This window comes from Typopeltis vanoorti, chromosome 19 (assembly GCF_054136105.1).
Source record: "Typopeltis vanoorti isolate ZY-2024b chromosome 19, IOZ_Tvanoo_1.0, whole genome shotgun sequence".
Lineage (NCBI taxonomy): Eukaryota > Metazoa > Arthropoda > Arachnida > Uropygi > Thelyphonidae > Typopeltis > Typopeltis vanoorti.
Window position 1 is genome coordinate 36,492,080 of NC_143567.1, and position 23,350 is coordinate 36,515,429.

The 23,350-nt window shown below is 35.3% G+C and overlaps 1 protein-coding gene across 1 annotated transcript in view; it reads left to right on the plus strand.

Moving 5' to 3' along the window:
- The window catches only part of LOC150095998 (lanC-like protein 3), a 58,913-nt gene extending 48,457 nt beyond the window's left edge, over positions 1–10,456 (plus strand). Inside the window, exon 4 of the mRNA XM_090409110.1 lies at positions 9,479–10,456. Coding sequence (XP_090265236.1) covers positions 9,479–9,843 — 365 coding nt within the window. The 3' untranslated portion in view covers positions 9,844–10,456. The remainder of the gene's footprint in view (positions 1–9,478) is intronic.
- Positions 10,457–23,350: the final 12,894 nt, after the last annotated feature.

Below are 23,350 nucleotides of genomic sequence, written 5' to 3' on the forward strand. Positions count from 1 at the left end.
GGCCTCCACGCTTTCCTTGAACAAACGTTCGAACCTATAACGGGATCTATGTAAGAGGCGCGTTTTGGACCAAAGGATGCTGTGGTCAGTTTCAATCCCGTGTTGAGCCAAACCAGACTTTTCAGGTTTATTGTGAAGAATGGATGATTGATGTTCTTGGATTCTTTTTTCAAGAGAACGTCCAGTCTGTCCAAAGTAAGAGAGATCACAGTTGCAAGGAATTTGATAAACTCCAGGAAGAGATAAAGTTGAGCGTTTGTCTTTAGGAGAAGGAAAATGAGAAGACAATTTGTTAATAGGAGAATACGTAGCTGTTAAATCATATTTCTTCAAAATTCTTGCGATAGGTTCTGAAATACCGGAGATATAAGGAATAGGTACTCGACGTATTGAATCTTTGTTGTTTTGTGGAGGATTATAAGATGTAAGAAGACGTTGAATACTTTTTTCAGAAAAGCCATTGAGTTTCATGTGTTGCTGGATAGTAGAAAGTTCTTTCTGTAGATAATCAAAAGTAGAACAATTAGTTTTGGCTCTTTTGATGAGACATTTTATAATTCCTGTTTTATGACATGGATGATGGGCTGATTCTTTCAGAATATAACGACCTGTGAATGTTGGTTTCCTGTATACTGTAGTTGTAAGAATATTTGAAGATGATCGGATGAGGAGAACGTCTAAAAAAGATAACTGGTTGTTTTCTTCTAATTCCATAGTAAACTTTATGCGATGATGTAAGGAATTAATACTGTTTAAAAAGGAAGATAAAGTGTTTTTACTGTGAGGCCAAATAGCAAATATGTCATCTATATATCTTACCCAAAAAGATGGTAGAGGGAAACTAGATGTGAAGAGGACTTTTTCTAAATGTTCCAAATAAAAGTTGGCTAAAGCTGGAGAAAGAGGACTTCCCATGGCTGTTCCTTCTACTTGGCTATAAAATTTGTTTTGACATATGAAATAACCAGAATGTATAACGAAATCGAATAGTTTTATAATATCTTGAGGAAAGATGTCAGCAAGTAGTTTTAAAGTTTCCTTAAGAGGTACATTGGTGTATAAAGATTCTATATCAAAACTAACCATAAGATCTGTAGGTTGTAATGAGACATCTTTTAATTTTTCTAAGAAATCTGAGGAGTTTTTTAAAAAAGAACTCGAGTTGCCAATGTAAGATTTCAGTAATTTAGCTAGATATTTGGCTATACGGTAAGTAGGAGAATCAATGCAATCTACTATTGGACGAAGAGGATAGTCAATCTTATGGATTTTTGGAAGGCCATAAAATCTAGGAGGTCTTGCAAAATGAGTTTTAAGTCTTTCAATTGTGTCTTTATCCAAACTGATGACTTCATCAAGGAGAGAATTTAATTTCTTTAGTTGTCTGTTGGTTGGATTATAATCAATTTCTTGATATGTGGAGCGATCTCGAAGCAAAAGAGAAAGTTTTCTTCTGTAATTTACTGAGTCCATAACTACTGTTGCTTTTCCCTTGTCAGCTTTAGTGATAATGAGGTGATTATTTTTTCTCAAGGACTGTAAAGATTTCATTTCAGAAGGAGATATGTTAGAAGGAGGAAGTTTAGCCTTAAGTAGAGAAGAAGCGACTTCTAGGCGAAGAGCATTAGCTTTATCGCTGGTTAGATGATTAAGATTCCTTTCAATGTTAACTAGGAAATCTAGATATGGTATTTTATTTGGAACAATAGAAAAATCATGTCCTTTTGAAAGGATGAGGGTTTCGCTTTTAGTCAAAGGACGTCCGGATATATTTACAATCCAATTATCTGGAGTTATGAATGGCTTGGATTGTTTAGACGAAAGAGCCTCATATTTACGGTTAAGATGTTCACTTAGTTTATTATAAGCACGTTGAGTAGAACATTTAGCTACATTTAGAACTATGTGAGAAAGATGTGGATCCAAATTTGTGGATATATAGGTGCGTAAATCAGAAGTCTGATGACTGTGAATAGCAAGATCACGTTTAGCAGCTTTAAGTTGATTACGGATTAGAGATAAACTTGTGTTCCGGTAAATATTATGAGCTCCAGGAGATTTTATTGTTTCTTTAATCTTAGCGAAATTGGGAATAATCTTGTTGTCGCGGCACTTTTTTAAGAAATTAATCTTTGCTCGTAACCTACCTTGTATAACTGAAAGTTTTCCTAATTTACCAGTTATTTTGGTAGCATTTTCCCCGTGAAGGATAAGAATTTGTTGTTTTAAGGATACTTGCGACATAAGACTGATTGTTAGTATTCTAGCTTGTATATTTTTTAAACTGTTCTTGTAATACCACCGACGATGGTCTGCTATTTCCAGACCGAAATATTTGGTTAAATAAATATCTTTCTTGTGATTACGTGATTATATCATTCAATGCATTCTTTAATGTCACGTTTAGACCAGCCATCTCTGTTATACACTTCCCATGTAGGTGAATCTTTTTACTTCTTCCAGTTTTTCATTGTTAATTGAAATTTTCATAGGCTTATTTCCTGATGAGATTGTTTTTGATTTGTGAGTGCTGATCTTTAATCCATAATCACTAAATGCCTTAGAAACTCTGTTGATTCTTGTAACTGATGTTCATTCTCTGCTACTAGGTCAATGTCATCAGCATATCTCAGTTTTTTTGCCACTAACTGTAATTCCAATACCACTGTTTTCCAAGGCTAAGTTTATTATATATTCCAAATAAAAGTTAAAAATCATTGGCAAAAGTATGCGGCCTTGATGCACGCCTCTTTCCATTTTACAAGGCTTGCTGTTTGCTGTAGTTGCCATTGATTTCTATTAACATTTCTGAGGTCCGTGCAGTTAGCCTAGTGGCTTTGCGCTTTGGGCATGTGCCTGGGGAAGGAGTGTCCTAGGATCGATCGATTCCCGTCGACGACGTGAGGAGCTAAAGGATCTTCCTCAGCCATAGCCAAGTTAGCTGGTCTTGGACGTGGACAGCAGGGGTTTTTCATCCCACAAGCAGGCAAACTGGTCTTCTGAACACACACGGATTACAGCCAGGAATACTGACCCAGCCATAGACTTGATTCGTCAGCTGTGCCAGTTCTGGAGACTGGATAAAATTTGGAGGGACTCAGATGGTGCTGTATATTCCCGTAAAAAGGGGGGGGGGGGTTACTGTACCATCGCATGGAAAGGAAGGAACATTTCTGAGCAACCGTGAAGAGTTTTAATTAAGGTTACTATTTTATTATCTATTCCATACTGGTTCAGTATTCTCTACGATGTCTCATGCCATCGAAGGTCTTCTGTATATCTATAAAATTGTGACATAGTATTTTATTATGTTCAATATATTTGTCTCCAGTGAGATTGTATTGTAAAAGTGATCTATTGTACTCTTGTTTTTACAGAATCCTACTTAGTTCTCTGAAAGTAGGTTTCCTATTTTCCTCTCAATCTTAGAGTAAGATTTTTAGGGAAATTTTGTTTGGGGATGATTGATTAAACTGATGGTTCTATAATTGCTATATTTTTTACTATTTCTTTTTTTTAAAGAATAGGAATCAGAACTGAGATGCATCAATCTTTAGATCATGATTCATTGTTCCACACATCTTGACAAATTTTGAGCAGGGCATCTATGATAGTCCCCCCCCCACACACACACACACTTTTAGTGCTTCTGAAGTTATTTCATCTACGCTTGACAAATTTTCCATCTTTCCTGCGATGACCACAGCAATCTACAGGGCATACTTTCCACAAGTGTACAATTATGAGCAATGGGAATTTTGGGCCATTCTTCCTGTAGGCATGTAATGAGGTCTGCACTGTTGTGGACCAGATGTCTCTTGACCTCCCTCAGTGCTCCAGTTCATGTCACAAATGTTCAATAGGGTTGAGATCAATGCTCTCTGGAGGCCAGTCAAGTGTGGTGGCATTAATGTCCACAAACCATTTCAAACCAGGAAAAACAGGACCATACCATCGCACTGCCACCTTTAAATCTTATAGTCGGGGTTACGCACTCTGGTAAGAGACGTTCACTGGGCATCTGTCACACCTGCACCCATCCATGTGACTCATTACATAGCATGATGCACCTTGCCCATGGTGGTGTCCAATGACTTCTTTCCAAGGTCTGTGCGATCATCATCAATTTCCTGATATGTACCCCCAAGGAGTGTTCAGGTTACTATGATAGCACTACATGATTAAGTTTAAATTATTATTAATCTTCTATCCACAATTTTCCTACAAATTAGTCTATTACTTGTAAGCACTCCAATATTGTCATATCTAACATTTCGTTCTTCTAAGGCAATTCTGACTGAATCAATCCACCTAGACCTTGGTCTTCCTCTGGGTCTCTTTCTTGGCATCAAACACCTGTTTAGTTAACCTTTTCTCACCCATTCTATTTAAGTGGCCATACTACCTTAGATTAGCTCTGCTTACACATTCTTGAATGCTAATAGTGTCAAGTTCCTTTTGTGGGTGGGAGCAACATAAACAAATGTCCTGAATGATGACTGCTAAGAAAATAGAAGTCAGCAAACTTCCTTGCTTACTTATTTTCTTTTATAATTTAAATTAAATAAAAACATGTAATGACTGTGTTTTCAATTTAAGTTATAGGTCACAACTTTGGTTGTGATCTATAAATTATGTTTTAGTTATAAAACATATTTAGTGCTGAGTATTTATAAGCAATACTTAACATTCTTCTCCATCATCCTTTCAACATTTAGCCATTATATGACTTTTTTTTAAAAAAAAAAAAAAACAAGCGGTACATACATAGAGCACCACAACATTTGCCACAAATACATCTGTTCTCTCTCTCTCTCTCTCTCTCTCTCTCTCTCTGTTCAAATTAAGCATTTGAACACACAGCAAAGATGGTGGAATTTTTCTTTTTTCTGCAGAAATATTGAAGGTGTCTTTCTTTCCATCTGATGGGTTGATCACCAGGTGATTCATCTAATTTTAATGGTTATTCTTTGTGTGTTTAAGTTTTGAACATTTTTTCATATGACAGTCAGTTTACTTCCTGCAAATATTATGTTTTCCCACATTTTTGCTTTGTACAGTGTCTAAAAGTTTAGAACTGTTATGTCCAGGAGGTGAAAATAAAACCTCCTGGACCACTTAAAGGCCTTATACAAAGCAGCTCAACTACTCATTGTCTGACCTTTCAACTGCTTGTGTTATTGTATTCTATTATACATTTGTGGCTTCATTATTGGCTGATATTGGTCTGTTTCTCTTTCCTGATGATTTCATGCCTTTGGCTAGAATGCAGATTTCCTGCTATTTTTATTATCCCTGGGAAAACATGACCATGTGACACATCAGCTGGGAAATTTCTGTTATATTATTATTATTATGTGACACCTCCAGAGAGTCCAAAGGCTCATCGCGGGAGAGTGTGCCAACAGCATCGAACGATTGAATCCCTGCCAACTACTAACCGCGCTCAAACTTGCTTAAATTTTTGCAAGCCATTAGTAGCAGAGGCTCTACCGATCGACCAACCTTTGCTGCCACAATACAAAAAGTGCAATTTTCCTCCAGATAGCAGACAAAGACTAAGAACTGCTTGAGTTGAAATGAATTATATTCATAATCATTTTCACCACAAGCCAACGAAATACAAACCGGTTTAAAAGTTCTTTTAGTGGAGATTTTTTAAATGCAAAAGCATGCTTGAGAATACTTTAACTCAGCAAGGACACTATTTTTAAACTGCTTGAGATAACTTGAACATAGTGGCAAAAAGGCTAAGCAACAGTGTTATTGTTATGTTCAAATGTTTTGTGATACTCATCTCATCATTTTATCATCTCTGCTATATAAGATAAATGCTTTTTCCTCAGTAAATTCTTTTGCTGAATGATAATAATTCATGTGGTAGGAAACAGTTGAGTTTTAAAGATTCTGAAATTTTAATAATGCCCTAAGAAATTCTAACAAATATAGTACCCATAAAACATACACACTTATAGATGATAAATGTTCTTTACAAGATGATCCAGATATACAGTAAATCAAGTGAGTACTTGATTTACTGTGGTTTTCTGTACTGATTAGTGAAACTGGCATGAAGGCTTGATACAGAAAAATTGTTTTTGTGACACTTAATTTAGCACGCACACACATAGTAGTCAGTTTATTAGGCACACATTCCTTCTCATCTATGGGATCGATTCATTGTTTTGTCAGAGACAAAATTGTATATTTATGTCAAGCTATATAAATCAGATAGGTAAATAAAGAGGGATACTGTGGGCATTTTTCACTACCTGCTAGATCCCCACAAATTAATGATTCACCAGTAATGTGATTTATGCCACTATCAATTTATAATGGGTTACTTTGCCAGTATTACCTACCTTTGGTCACAAGCCAGGAAAAGGTATGGAGAAATTCATATGGTACTCTGAATGTTTGGTCTCTAGAGCAGGGTTTCTGGACTATGCAAACAATAAATTAAGATACAAAAAAAAAAAAAAAAAAAAAATCTTGAGTTCATCCATGGTACAAAATGTGCTATAGGTTTACAAATAGTCTTCCATAGGTGGGAGCAACATAAACAAGTGCCCTGGACTTTTGTCTGGACAGAGGTCGACATGCTAGAAGTACCACCTTTATGATCTGCTACTCACGTTTTGCAGTTGGATTGCTATTCTAGTTATTGAGCACATGTTGTGATGAATGGCTTCCATTCTTTAGATTTCTTCACCTATGCTAGTATATTCCAGGACTCCGTACTATTTGCCATGATTTTTCCTCCTATTCATAAATGATTTCTCTCAATAACCTGAACTGTTCATAATTTTGTTGATGACAGTAAATGCAGCATGGTTGTCTGAGTGGTTATATTCTGCTCTAAAAACTAGCTGTGAGTTCAAATTCCACCATGGATATGGATGTTTTGTGAATGTTATCATCCAGTGCGAGACCACCAACACTACCCTACTTGTTGGAGGTCTAAAGTGGCTTGGAAAAAAGTTCCTTGTTTTGGTCTCTTGAACAGTTTCTGACATTAACCACCTCCACACACACAGTACTAATTCCATCATAGCATTATAGGCTAACATCTTTTCATGGGTTGGATTCACATTTATTTTTTAAAAAAACACTCTTTTTCATTTGGAAAATCTTGCAGTACTCAGGTATTCCTAGTTACAATCCTCCATAGCCAATGCCTTAAACCCTTCCCTTCTTGCCATATTTCAGTAGAGTGAGGACAATCATGTCAGCCTCAGTGCTACTAAAACATAGTGCTGTCTTATTTCATGCAAGAAAGATTAAAACTCTACCTTCTCTCACCTTTCATAATATAAAGGGCTGATTTATACTTCTAGCCGACTCTGGTATAAACATGTCACATCCACACCACTCCAAAAAACTAGATGCCCTTTTCTACTCAAACTACAATTCTACAACTTCTAACTCCATATAAATGTTGGCATATTTTTAAAATTTGAGATGTTACACCTAATACTGATCATTAGTTAACCAAACTGTTCTCTATTAGAGGGAATCTGATCAATTGATGATCCTTCTCACGCAGATTACTTCACAGCCCCTTTTTTGCCTTATGCCTCTTCTATAGATATTTTCATGAGGTTGTTTAGATGAACTAGCTACTGCCATTTCTGTGCTTTTCCCTTAAACTTGCAAACACAGCAACAAACATTCAATATGCCTTCTTTAATTCTCTCCAGAAAGAGATCAGAAGAATCTTGTCCAAACTGGATACTAAAAAGCCTCCTGATCCCAATATCATTACTCTGATTATACTGACGGTTTCTTTTTTCTGCTATTTTTGACTCCTGTAGTCTGTTGCCTTATTTTCTCTTATTCCACTGGTTTCTTTCCATCTGGATATTTACTGCATTCTTGAGAGGAGGTGACAAATTTTTGTTATCAATATTTATTTAAAAATAAAATAAAAATACTCTCTTTCATTTGCAGTATAAACATATCACTCACTTATGTATGTGAGTAAACACTTTACTGTCTAGTTTTACTCGCTTCTTTTTTTTCTAAAGTAATGGAGAAAAACCATTAGCATCCAACTTTCTGCTAGCCTGAAGCCTCTAAACTAATAAATGATTTCCAGTGTGGATTCTTTCACTTTCAACGAACAGTAGTTCTTCTTGCTTACATTTCCCACCTGTGGATAAATGCCATGGAAAAGTTTGTGGAATCACAAGTGATCGCTCTTGATATCACAGTGGAATTTTTGTGGGTTCAACACAGAGGTCTATTAACTAAGCTCTTATTGTATGGTCTAACTTATGCAACTTGAGTAGCCATCTTTCTGTGTGGATGCAAATTGCATGTGGTGATGGATCATTATTCACAAACTAATGCTGGAGTTCCACAGTGTTCTGTTCTTTCACCTATCTACTTTCTGTAATGACCTCCTATAGTTGACTGCATATTCAGTCCACAGTTTTGCTGAAGATATTATATACTGTACTCTGCTATTTCATTTGACCAGTTTTGTATTACTCAAATCACCAAAACTTCTAGATTATGTAAAAATAAATAAATAAAAAGTATAAGCAAGTTATAAAATTAATAAAAATAGAAAAAAGTATCCCTAGCTCATCCACAATAGTAATGCACTACAGGATTACAGTATGTTGTGAGTGTTTTCATTTAAATGTCAGTTGCATTTATTTAAATGAATAAATTCTTCATGTCTCTCTTGCATGACCATAATTATAATTGCCTCCTCAGCATCTAATGCAATAATGGTCTGCAAATGTTATTTTGCAGATCATTATTGTATTGACCTGTCATGTGACTGATGGTGGCCAATCTGTTATTCTACAGAATGCATAATTTGACTCTATCACAGATGGTAATTAGCAGCAAAATTTCAGTCCTGTCAACTAAATAGTTGATACTCTGGATATAGTATCGCTGACTCTGGACACTTAAGGAGTGAATGAAGATCCTCGAGTATTTTCTGACATCAGAACAAGATGTGTCTACATGAGTCAGTGGCTCCATCATTCTAGGTAGTAATACTGCAGACTGGTTGGTACCAGTCTACTGTATTGTTGCTGATAGAATCATTTATGTTCACAACTTACCAATCTAATATCATTTTCAGCCTATGTATATAATATAAAATTTTATTATGGTTTATACAGAGTAGAATTGTACTCATGAAATGGCATAAAAAATAGAATACCTGATTTTATTACATGATGTTTTAGCTGCCTCAGACAATCTTTTTTAGAGTTAGGACTCATACATTTATATATGAGTCCTAACTCTAAAACTCTGAGAAGATTAATTTTGAAAACTTGGTTTAGCTGAGTCTTGAAATTTATTTTATGCTTTGAGAGAGAGAGAGTTTTTTTTAAAAAAAAAATTGTTGTAAGATGTTAATAAACAAGTTGAACCAAACATAATGGTTATTTTTGTTCATGACCATCTGATTTTGATTATCATCATCTTTTTAATTTTTTTTTTTCTTTTATAGGAGTGATATATCTGATGGCAAAAGCTTATTTATTGTGGAAAGATCCAAAATACCTTCAGTCTTGTATTAGATGTGGTGAACTTGTCTGGAGAAAAGGATTATTACGAAAAGGACCAGGCATCTGTCATGGAGTGGCAGGCAGTGGATATGTTTTTCTCTTGTTGTACCGTTTAACTGAAGATCCAAAATATTTACACCGAGCACTTCAATTTGCTGAATTTATTTTCACTGATGAATTTAAAAATGCCCGTACCCCAGATTGCCCATATAGCTTATATGAAGGGCTTGCAGGAACAGCTTGTTTTTTGGCAGATCTTCTCCAGCCCCAGTCATCTGAATTTCCTTTCTTTAATGTCATGAGTTAACAAACTGAAATTTGTTTACAAGTTTTTCTTACAGATATGCTCATTTATGCAAAAATTTCATTTGGTGTTTGTTTCACTCATTTGAAAATTTTATCTGTAAAATTTAAGTATCCAAATGCCCCTAAACCAGTCATTACATAGGAAATTTCTTGTTTGTGTGCATTAAAATGATTTTATTGCAGTTTTTAAATTTTAATGAATCTGGTGAAATGCAAATAGTTAAGTATTAACTATATATATATATGTATATCTGTTATTTAACAAATACTGTATATTTATAGCCTGAAACCCATTTGTTGGTTGCTCAAAATAATATTGAAGCAAATTTTAAAACAGTTGCTTTTGAACATGTTTGTATTATTGCATTATATCATTTGCATTGTTTACCTTTTCTTTTGAATAAGTAAATAGTGTAATTTGGAAATTTTGCAATATATTTATGTTAATTAAAATGGATACATTCAGTTGTTCCCAGTTTATTGGAATGTTTGGTATTAAGCCCTTCAGCTGCATTTGTTTACATTCTTTTCATGCTGGCATTGAACGCACACTGTATGTTATACTGTGTGTATGTTATATTTGTGTAAAATAAAGCCAATCATCTTCATCAGTACAGTTAAAGAAAACTTGTATTTTTTTAAAGTACTATCATAATGTCTACTTCTGTTTTTCTTTTCTTCATTGCTTACTCTGAAGACTGTGAAAATTTATCCTTCTTCACTATATCTTCTAAGTTTCAGGGATAAAAATAAATATTTCTCTGCACAGTTTTTTTTTTTCACTTAAAAAAAAAAGAGGAAACCCTAATGTAATCTGAACCAGTTTATATATAGTGTCACATATATAAGAATATAGTGTGACATGAGGCCAAACAGAAAGCAAAAACTATCTTTTCACAAGAAAATCCATGAAATTCTCACCAATTTTATGAAGATTTGATGGGGGGGGACACAATTCAATTTACTAATTGAGTGAATGATAATTTTTTTTATGTAAGTCCCACCCATGGAAGGTTGTAAACCTGTAATACATTAGTATCATGGATAGGCTAATGATTTTTTTCTATTTTTATTAATTTTATTTTTTACATAGTCTGGAAGCCCTTCTCTAGAGACTAAAACATGAAACTTTATCAAGCCACTTCAGTCCTCCACTAAGCAGGATGACGGTCTCACACCAGGTGATGAAATTCATCTCCAACCTAAACACAATCACAAACATCCGTGCTCACAGCAGGATTCAAACCTTCTTAGAGAGTGGGTATTCTAACCACTTGGCCAACCAGTCTGAAATAACATTATGCCTGGAGGCACTTAAGTTGTGGTGTTGACAAGAGATTACTTAAAATTAAATTGATGAAAAAAATGACCAATGAGGAAGTACTCTGGTGAATAAGAGGATAAAAATGCCAAGGCAGTGGAAAATAGAAAAGGTAAATAGATAGAACCTCTTCTGAGGCAGAGAAATTTCTTGAAAATAATTTCTGAAAGATAGATAATGACTAATTGATGATATGAAAGACCAAGGCAAAATTTCTGGAACAAGTTGATTAGAATATCAGAATTCTATAGCTATGCCCAAATGAAAAGGGATAACAAAGGATAAAGACAAATGACAACAGGAACATTCTTTCCCATGACTACAAATTCTGTCATTAATTTTGTTCTCACTGTCTTCTACTGGTCTAGGCAGTGGTTCTTCTCATAATGCTTGGCAATATACACATTCAAATAGAAGTGTGCTGTACATAATGGGCCAGTGGGACAATTTGACATAAAGTAAACTAACTTTATACAAATAGCCTTGTTCTGAAATTGTTTTGCTTGCAAACTTTTGTTTGCTCATGCTCGAGTAAAGGATGAAAATCAGAATATAATTTGTCAGCTTATAATTTACACAATGACAAAGACAATGAGGATTCCTTTAATTACTGTACGGTTAGTTTAACGACTTCAATTCAACATTCACTTTCTTGTGGATTCAAAGCATCAGAAAATTTTCAAATCAAATCCTTAATTTTACAATCTTTGGGCAATGTGGCCTATGCAAAAGAGGTTTTACTCATTGTTTGGCATTCCCTAGGAAAACCTAACTACTGTTCTTTTTTACTGATTACACTCTCTCATGCATGCAAACACACAAAATATTCCATTAATGATTCTCATTTTGAATTTCTCTTGATCACTCTTCCAACCTTGTTGATCTCAGCAAATGGCATTAATATAATGCCTTTCTTCCTATACCCAAGTAGACAAAAAGCAAAAACATATATACTTGGTTTGTTGATTTTCAGAATACATTTGACAGCATTGACCAGAAAGTGACATTAGAAGTGCTAGAATCCTATGGAATTGACAGAACACTAATAGCCATATTAAAAGATGTTTATAAGAATGCAATGGTAGCATTTAGGTGAGAATTTGGGAAAATGGTTTAGAACAAGCAGAGGTACTAGATAGGGGGACCCAATATCACCAAGCATTTTCATCGTACATTTAGAAAGAGCAATGGACAAAATGAAGGAGGATGCAAAAGAAATATTAGTACACGAGATAAGAATTAACAATCTGAGATTCACACGTGTTATTATTGAAGAAGACAAAAGGGAACTACAAAAATCATTGAAATTGTTAAATGAGGAAGGGAAGAGATTTAGACTTGTTATGAACTTGGAAAAAACAAAGACAATGGTATTTGGTGAGAAGAACATGAAATAAAAGATACAAGTGGATGGAATTGATATAGAAAATGTAGAATAATTCACATATTTGAGAAGTAAAATGACATGACTTGGACTGTAAAAAATAAATAAAGATCAGGATGTAAAGGGGGAGAACAAATCTGAAGGCCATGGGTAACATCTAGAAAAGTAAAGCAATCAGCCTGCGAATGAAATTAAAAGTACTAGAAACATGGGTAATAAATAAGGAAGACACCTAAGAATAGAATGGGTACAGAAAATCACAAATGAAGAGCTCTATTAGAAGCTACAACCAAAAGAGAATTTAATGCATAAGATTATACAGTGGAAGCTGCAATTACACATTGGAAGAAGTAAAGACATTCATGTTTGGTATTATGGATGGTGTAAACAGAAAAGGTAGACCATACAGAGAATGGATAGACTACATAAAGGACTGGTGTGGAATGGGGGTTACAGACACTGCACTGGACAAAGAAAGATGGAAGAAGATAGTGAAGGAGACATCGGACACCAATGGGCAGTGTGCTCATCAATGTTCTCTCTAATTTTTTGCTGTGAGTGTGCACAGAAATTTGCATGTGTGCAAAATTTGCCTTCTTTTGAAAAGTATGTGCACACCCATATGAGTCACCATACTGATCATTTAAGCAAAAATGTTAAAAGATTTTAGTTCACTCTTTACCTTCTGGTGTCAATAGGATGTCAGCCAGGTTACCCCAACTCCCCACTGTGTTCCCACACACAGCAGTAGTCTCCCCAGTAAACAGCCTTTAAAGCAGCTAGCAGTTCATTTTCGCTTCACACCTTTTGCTTCCTTTGAATTTAACATGGTGCATCAGTTTTTTGCAATTTTGTTATTTGAAGAATGGTTTTTATTGTTTTTATAAATTTACAAATGTACACTATTCACTGAATAACTTGGCAAGGCTAAAGCTGAACCAACACTAAACATTGCCGGGGGCAACACAAGAGCTAAAAGATATGCCTAGAGGCTAGATTTAATTAACTTGGTTGTATCTCAATGCGTGTACACGAATGTTATTATTTAGTCTACTATTTTAAAATTCCTTTTAAAAATTAGAGAATTTTGAAACGCTGCAATATTTTTAATTGTACTCTAATTTAAGTTTAAAAACTTAAATTAGAGTACAATTAAAAATATTAATTAAAAATAATTAAATACTTTTAAAAAAGTATTTAATTATTTTTATTAAAATTATGAAACCATTGTTTTAATTCATCATGATCTTGAACTAATTTGATCAGCCAATCACGTTTGGGAATTTTCCATGAGTCAGGCCTGAGATGTAAACAAACCGTGCGCCATTCTATATACTACTTAAAAATTACACATTTAAGCCACACCCCTTTCACTTTGGCATCAAATCGCTAGCCTCAAATAGGGTTACTGTTAATAATTTATAAGTTTTGTGCAACTTCGAGAATGTAATAAAAAATGCGAGGTTATACGCTTGAGCATTGCTGAGTTACCATATTTTTTAAAGAATTTATAGGTTAATGTTTAAGTGGAACGTCTTTAATTAATAAATTTTAATTTCATCTTGAAAATCTAGTGTGTGCATATTTTTTGCTTTGTGCGCTAGTTGTAAAATGTGTGCACGCACACAGCTTAGAGGGAACGTTGGTGCCTATGGTTTATGATGATGATGATACCCAAGTGATCTGACATATGGATCTGTGTTATTACATCATTAAGTCCTATTTGCAGTGCTATGGAGACTCTATGGATGGTTGAGAGAGCAACTGCCTTAACCTTAATTAATGTTTGAGGCATTTTAAGTGTGAAACTTTGCATTGCAGGATGTTAAAGTTAAATTCAATTTTATTGTAAAGGTGCATCTTTTACAGTATGACTTATGAAATTTTGTAATAATTATCTTTGTAATAATTATCTTTGCTGTAGTGCAGTCCTTTTTGTTGTGAAAGTTTTTTGATTTCTTGATGCAAGTGTTTGTTTTTTATTATGATTCTGCTTTTGTTAGAAGAATGATTTAGAATGATATTTTAATAGCAAAAATAAACAAATCAAAATTCTCTGAATAAGCAATGCCACAAACAACATGTTCAATTTCTGATTATATCAGCCTGGTTGACTGAGTAGTGAATGTATTTGCTTTCCAACCAGCAGGTTGCTGTTCAAATCTTGCTGTGAACATGGTATGTTTTGTGATTGTCTTTAGATATGAGATGAATTTCATCACACCGGTCCTGATTATTGGATGTCTGTGTATCTGGTCTCTGGAGCAAAGTTCTCAGTCTACATAAAAAATAAAGATGAAAATATATAAATATATATAAATTTTTAAAAAATAAATTCCTTAGCCCACCCACACTATTTTCTACTATATGTTTACAACTTTTCATGGGAGGGAGACAAAGAAAAAAAACCCAATAATGCTATTATGAAGTCCATCTTTTTATATACTATCCAGTATAAATCCTTACAAGTTTATAGCATTTTTTTTTAGTGTGGGGGAGGGATAATCAGTCATTATGCAAAATGTGGAAATGATGTTTAGCAGATTGATCTTATGACCTCTTGTCTAATAAAGACTCTCCCTGTAGGCAATTTGCAATCAGCTGTTTGTTTTGCATTATCACAATCTGCCTACTTTTTTTTTTTTTTAGATGATAATATCTTCTGTTTTTTAATTCTGATATGTAGTTATTCATAACCTATATTAAATATCATATGAAGATTTCACATCTACTAATATGAACTTAGAAAAGAATGCACCATTGGTAACAAATCATATACTTGGCACTAATACACTATTTGATCAAAAATATCTGGACACTCCTTCATAGTAATTGATATGACTATATACATCACAAATATGGCTCATACAGGTATAAAATGAAACAGTCTTGCAATCTAACAGTAAAAGGGCCATATTGAAGAGCCCAGCGACATTCATCATGACACTATCTTGAGATGCCACCTTTACAACTCAGTTTGTAAAGGTGGCATCCTGCTGCAGCTGCTCTGATCAACTAAGCGACATTGCGAAGTATAAACAAGTGCAGCAGCACAGTTGCAATGTGGTATGCCATATGAAATCATAGGATGGGTCTGCTGAGTTCTGAAGCATGTAGCACAAAAAACATCACCTCTCCTCTTGCTACTGAGTTCCAAAATGCCTTTGCAAGCACTGTTCATCAAGAGCTGAAGAACATGGGTTTCCAATGCTGCACACAAGCCTGTTAGCAAGGGAAGAATGGAATGTTGAGCTTCAGGTGGAGTGGTGCAAAGCTCACCACCATTGGACCTTGAAACAGTGTAAATGTGTTATCTGGCAGTCCAACAGACTAGTCTGTGATTGAAGGATGCCAGAAGAACACTATCTGCCCAAATGAACTGTGCCAACTGTGAAATTTGGTTGGAGGAGGCATCATTGGGCTTGAACCACTAGTTCCATTGACTGGAAATCTTAATATTGCCTATAATGATGATCTAGACAATTTTGTTTTTCCAACTTTATGGCAACAACAGGACTCTTTCTTCTATTAACATGAATTGCCTACATCCACCAAGCGAGATCTGTGCAAGAGAATGATTTGATGAGATGGGCATTGAAGAACTTGAGTGATGATCTTAACCCCATTCCTGAATTCTCTTTTTGACCAATTTTTCCAGTACTTTTATCACCCCCTCGTGAAATACTGATTAAGCTATAATTTGCTACTGCAGGCATAGACCTCCCTTATGTAATGGAATTATTTTGCCCTCTTTCCACTCCCTTTGAACTCTACCAGAGCTGAGACTTAAAGAGCCTAGTCAGAGGCATTTCCAGTTCCCTTGCACATTCCTGCAAACTGCAAGCTAATATCCCATCTAATCCCACAGCTATGACATTCTGCGATATCCCAAGAATCTCCAATATATCCACTTCATTTCCCACATAAAGTCTGTCACAGCAGTAATCCCACTTGGATAATATACCCTTGCAAAATGGTAACTCAAACTATTTTCTGTTTCTGTAACCTCATCACCAACGGTGCTTATTAAGGTTAATCTTCCATAATCATTCTTCCTCTTGCCACATAAAAAAACTTTGGGATTTTCTTTATCTTGTTTCACTAGATTCTTCTTGTAATCTTATTTTGCCTTCGTTACCATGCTTGTCACCTTTCTTGTCTGACCCTTGTACTGTTCATGAGTTTGCTGGTAATCTTTCTACTTATATATATATATATATATATATCCTCCACAGCATTTTCTTCTTCTGCAGCTCCTGCTTAATGATATTACTCATCCATCTAATTTCTACCTGATTGGTATATAGAAGCTGCAACGTCCCTTTAGGATCCCAATCACCCTCACTTCCTGAATTGACTACCCTATAAAATATATTCAATTATTTTAGCTTGAGAGACTAGATTCTGCACTTGGTGACTGGCGATTTCTTACACTCACTTGCCATTCATGCTTTCATACACGCAGACTCAACTGCTTCCACCCTAATTGCTTGAGTTTAACTGAATTTGCATTTCAGCATGCTTGGTGGAACAAAGCTCTCTCTACTAGATAATCATAAAAAACACAAAGGTGCTTATGCATATGGCCAATTTGTATGAACCCATTGTAAACATCTCAAAAAAATTCAACCTGTCAGCCAGATTACAGAAACTGGCTAGTTTTTCTCCATATTAAAAATAGCCGTTTTCTTGTGTTTAGTATGCTGTGCTCTCTCTCTCTCTCTCAACATTTGGCTTCTTTAGGGATTTTAAGAAATAATATAATAATTGAACAGTTAACCTACTTGAGAAAATAATTATCACAGATCTTCCAGGTGCCTGCATAATCCAATGGAATTTCCTTCTACAGCTCTAATCAGCTTGATGAAATAATATTATAGGCCCAGTTCTAGTTGCTGAGTAGAGCAACTTTTTCTACACCTTTCTTCTGCTGGTTCCTGAGTTAAATCATTTTTGACATGAGCTTGAGCAGGGGTTACCAAAGTTTGCCATCACACCTCCCTTGAGTGTAATCTTAATGTACATACCATCCCTAAAAATCCAAGCACTAAAATTAACAATGAAAATTATATACAATGAACTTTATTTTTAATAAAGATATAAAAAATAAAAATGTTCAAATGAAACAAAATTAATTAACATAAACAATTATAAAATAATCATAACAATTTAATGAGATGGATGTTGCTGCTTTCGCCTAGTTAACACAGAAAATCGAGCAACATGACTGTGTAAGACGAATAACATATCTGCCATTCAATCGATTTCTAAACTTTGTCTTCACACTGACTAATGTTAAGATGCATATATAAGATGAAGCAAATGGAGTTAAGGCTAAAAGATCATTAATTGTCAAAACTGGATATGCAACCATTTGGGAACACCAGAATTCAAGATTTTGATTAACGAAATTTTTCCATAGCAAACATTTGCTCTGTAGTTCAATGAGATCATCCTTCTTATCAGAATCATACATCAAATCCGATTTGATTTGTAGGTGTACAACTTCGACCAGCCGACTGTAAGCAAAAGCAGTGTTTGTGCCTCCATTACCATGTTACACGCTTGAAACTAGTATTTTATGACAACAGGATTTATTGTAACAAACTGTACACCTAAAAGGTTCTTCACACATCCCCCTAGCCTCTTCCTGTATCTCCCCAAGAGAAGTACACCTCGCAGTTTGGAGAACCCCTCAGCTAGAGGATTTTTCTCTCATAAACGAATTTTTTCTATTGCATCTCAAAAATCGACAACTCAGTATTACAGAAAATAATGTTCTCACCATCACTGTTGGCTGAGAGATGAAGACTGACTGCTCAAAAGTATGAGCTAAATAAGCACTTTCTAATCCTTTTGCCCAATGGCATATGTGTTTTGTATGAACTGATTGGAATAAAAGAACATGCAAAAAAAAAAAAAAAAAAAAACAGTATTGCTACATGAAATAAGATTCAATGGAGTATTAATAATCTGATGATACCAGTGTTTCTAAACCAGTGGTCCGTGATGATCGATCAGGTCGTCTGCAGGCAGACTTAAATTAAATAAATATATATTTATTTAGTTATCCAAACAAATCGAAATTGAATAAGTAAGTAATATTGAAATAAAATGGAGACAACAAAAAAAGCAAATGCAGAAGCATAAAACTATATCGTTGTTCACTTCACCCCTCTTTTATTACGTGTCATTCTGGCACTACAATAATTTGAAACAGCAGAATGACGAATAATAAGAGGAGTGAAGTGAACAACAATTAGTTTTATTGCTTCCGCCTTCCCTTGCTATTTTGTCAGATTTGAAGTGAACATGTGTTATCCACATTTCAACCAATTGCTTGTTTATTGATTTTTATTACTGAAGGTTTTCCAGGACCGTCGCTAGATTAGATTGCGCCCTGAAGCAAACAATTAAAAATCACCCCTGATGGATTATTAGACAAAAATATAAGAAATCTCGAATTCTATTTTGTTTTTATTACAAGAGAAACATTAATGCAAAACGATTACATAATAATATTAAATGTTTGCTCTATGGGAATATCGCACAATAAAACTGTTTATAAGCTCTTCTAAATTTAAATTATAAGCTATGTCCGCCTCTATCGATATAGTTGCTCGACCAAGCAATCTTTCTTGGGTCATTGCTGTTCGCAAATAATTTTTAACCAGTTTAAGTTTGGAAAACTTCTTTCCGCACTTGCTACGTTATCAGGAATTGTTAGCGTAACGACGGCACCTATATGGCTGCACGAGCGCCCTTATTAAGCCGCATCATGAGGCACTCTGCCTCTATTCTACATCCTGTCGACTGTACTGAGGTTTTCCTAATTCAACCAAGGCTCAGTATACCTTCAGAAGTGCTAAATGATACTTGGACAAAGTGTGTCGTGAGTTAACCCCAGTATTTATATATTTTTCGGAAACCTTTTTTAATAATGGAAAAGTAGCTTAGAACTAGGACTTTGAAAAGAAGAGCAAATGAAACAGGTGATGCTAACCCTAATTGTGATACACGTGTTGTAACGGCAAATTAATCCGATACTATTAAAATAGAAGAAACAATCAGTTCAAAGAAAAAATACAGTAGGAAATATAACAATTCATATTTGGAATTCGGGTTTACTTGATGTGGAGATGAAGGTGAACAGGAACCTCAATGTATTTTATGTTATGAAGTGTTGTCGAACGAGTGCATGAAACCTGCGAAACTGACATTTAGAAATTAAACGTGATGTGAAAAATAAGCAAATTGAAAAAAAAAAGCCAATTTCAGCGACGCTTAGGGAGATTAAATCATGAAAAAGATGTACTTTTGGCCACGGGTTCGATTAATAGCAAGACACTGGAAGCATCTATCTCTTAAGTTTGCGCATAGCGAAAACAGGGAAAGCTCATTCTATCAGGGAAAATTTACTACTTCCAGCTATAAAAGATGTGGCAAAGACTATGTTTGACAACAAGTTACTATAAGATGTTGATTTCATTCCTCTTTCAATGACACTGCAGGTCGCAGAATTAATGATATGGCAGGTGACATAGAATCTCAGTTAGTCGAAAGACTTAAGAAGAGCCCTTATTATGCATTACAAATAGAAGAGATTACTGATGTTACAGATGATGCGCAGTTAATATGCTACGTAAGATATGCCCAAGATAACGACATTCATAACGATATTCTGTTTTGTAGAACTTTGTCATCCCAAACAACTGGAGAAGAAATATTTCACACTCGCAATAATTACATAATACACAAAGGGATCCAGTGGGAAAAATGCATGGGCTTCTGTTTGGATGGAGCTCACGCCCTTACAGGCAAGTATGGTTGGGGGGGGGGGGGGGTTGTTCTATTGTCAAGGAAGTAGCTTCGGATATATGGTTTCATACACAGGGAAAAGTTGGCCTCCAACGGAATGCCACCAGAATTTAAAACTGTGCTATACAACGCTGTAAAGCTAGTTCATTTTATTAAGGCTTGACCATTAAATAACAGGCTATTTTCAGTACTCTGTGATGAAATGGGCAGTGAATATATATACAACTTTTGCTAAAAAAAAAAAAAATCAGCTAACGCCTTTTTATTCCCGTTTATACGGGAGTAGGCGAGGCCATTTAGCCCTATCTAACTTTTGGAGACTGAGTGGGCAGTTCAATCTCCACTGGTACCCAATCAGAGACAGATGGCCCAAGGCTATCACTAATTAAGCGGTACGCAGTGAAGAGAGACGGCTCAAATGTGCCGCCATCTCGTGGTCCCTAACCCTACCACAATATATTTAATGTCTGAAATAATGTGGGTTCTACGGTCGATTTTCTTGAGTTCACAGGACGAAAAACCCGAGTTTCCGGGAGGAAAAACCTGCTTGCCCGTGCCAGAGATCGACTAACTCGGGAACTGGTCGAAAAAAGGCTTAGAAAAATTTCCTCTAGTCGCCGACTAGACTCGAAACCAAGACTTCCTTCGTGCGGCCAAGCGCGGTGGTATGCAAACGCCACATCCACTGAGCTACACAGGCTTGCTTCATTCTGAAATTCTCTGGCTTTCCAGGGGCAAAGTACTAACAAGATTATTTCAATTAAGGCATGAAGTTTTATTGTTTGTAAATGAACGTAATTCTAATTTTGCATCAACCCTTGTTGATGAAGCATGGTTATTAACACCATACCATCTTTCAGACATTTTTTCGAAATTAAATGAACTAAATCTCTTCCTTCAGGGAAATTCTTTAACTGTTCTTGATGCCTACGACAAAATAAAGGCATTCGAGGGAAAAAAAAAAAAAAGAAACTGGCGTTGTGCATTAGTTATGTAAAAGACAGATAATTTGCACCTTTTCCTTCATTGGGATCCTATTTAGTGGAAAATGATCTTTTTTATTGATTCTGAGTTTCTGGAAAGGGTTTGTGACTACCTCAAAACCCTGAAACAGAATTTTGAAACAAGACCTGGTTGGCCGAGTGGTTAGCGAATTCGCTCTCCAGCCAAAAGGTTGTGGGTTCAAATCATGCCATGGACATGGATGTTTGTGATTGTCTGTGAAAATACTAGTGGTGGTCGGTGGTAGATGGCGTTGGTGTAGATGATGAAGGTAGTTGCTGGTGGTGGATTGGTGAGGAAGACGGAGAGTTGTATAGTAGTGCCCTCCCTCGATGAGTCTTTGGACACCTGGGAGGTGTTATGTAATAATAACAATAACTTTCATAAGAAATTAATGTGGGTTCGAGATCTATTTCGGGCTTATAGTCACGAGAACAACCTTTCGTTATCGAAAAAATAATAGTTAATTGAGCTTTCAAGTGACAGTGGGCTTAAAATGCAATTCCGTGATCTTGGTTTGGCTCGATTCTGGATCACGCCATCAGGGAGAAGTGAATTTCCCGATTTATCCGAAGAAGCACTGAAAATCGTCATGCAGTTTTCTACAACCTTCTTAGTGGGAAAGGATTTTCATCGCTCCTTCAAATAAAAACAAAATACAGAAATCATCTTAGTGTGTGTGTGCCGATCTTCGAATGAAGCCGGCCAATATTGAGCCAGATATCCAGCAACTCTGCAAAGGCTAAGAAGCTGAACCATCTCATTAAAAGTAAGTAGTAACATAACTATATTATATTATTTATTTGGAACTACAGTCTCCAATTATTCTCGTTACTGGTTTTGTAATTAATCCATTTCTAAAATCGGGGATAAAATGAAAGTTACATAAAGTGACGTCACGGTGAGGCTCAGTTCTGCTGAAGGATAGCTGTCAGCGTCTCGTTTAGCGAAGTTCTGTATCTCGTATGGTCGTTTGCGGGAATATGCAGCCGAGCACACCGAATCCCTCGCATGCAGACAACAACATCCGTATGATAATGGATTATACAGAAACACACATCGCAATGTAACGAATACAAGAAGCACACAGGACGGATATAAATAAAACCACCAGTGGTGGCTCATGGCTTGAAATCATGAGGATGCTGCAACTTTCGAAATATGCATACACACTTTAAGTAATGTATATTTGTTTGGATAAAATATCAAAATTTTGGTAAAAATTAAAAAAAAAATTAAACATAAAAAAATATTGTTTATTATCGATAAAATTATACAGTTTGGTATAATTCAAAATTACTTAAAAATAAAATCCATTCCTTTAATTGTAATTAAAGGAATGCATTTACAATTTTTGGACATTACAATTAAATCCTTTAATTGTAATGTCCAAATATTTAAAGAGATCGAGTGAACATGATAAGCACTACGAACACTTTACTACTGAAGCAAACTGCACATAAACAACAGTGGAACTGCGCGACGTACAGTGCTGCATTACGCTAATAGCATAATGCTATTAGCGGACATACGCTTGCGCCTGTAGCAATATGACACTGTGGTCAACAGTGCTGCAGGAGTCCTATGCCCTAAGTGCTACAAGGTGGATTTTTATTATTTTTTATACCAAATAAGGGAATTGTATACGATTGTTGATGATAAAATTAAATATTACAAGCAAATATAAATAAATTAATAAATATATTTATATATCGAGAAAAATTGGGGGTGCTGCAGTTCTTCAGTGCCTATGCATGAGCTGCCCCTGAAAAACCACCACACGATTAATGAATCTGCCAGATATACGATGACCACTGTTGTGCCTCTGGATAAAACAGGATGGATATAATTAAAATCACCATCATAACACGATTAGTACAAATCACATGCGTATGGCATATACGGCATACGGTCGCTGGCAGGAAAATGCGCCTGACCACTTTGCGACTGACATCATCATGAGTTGGACTGTTTATAGATATC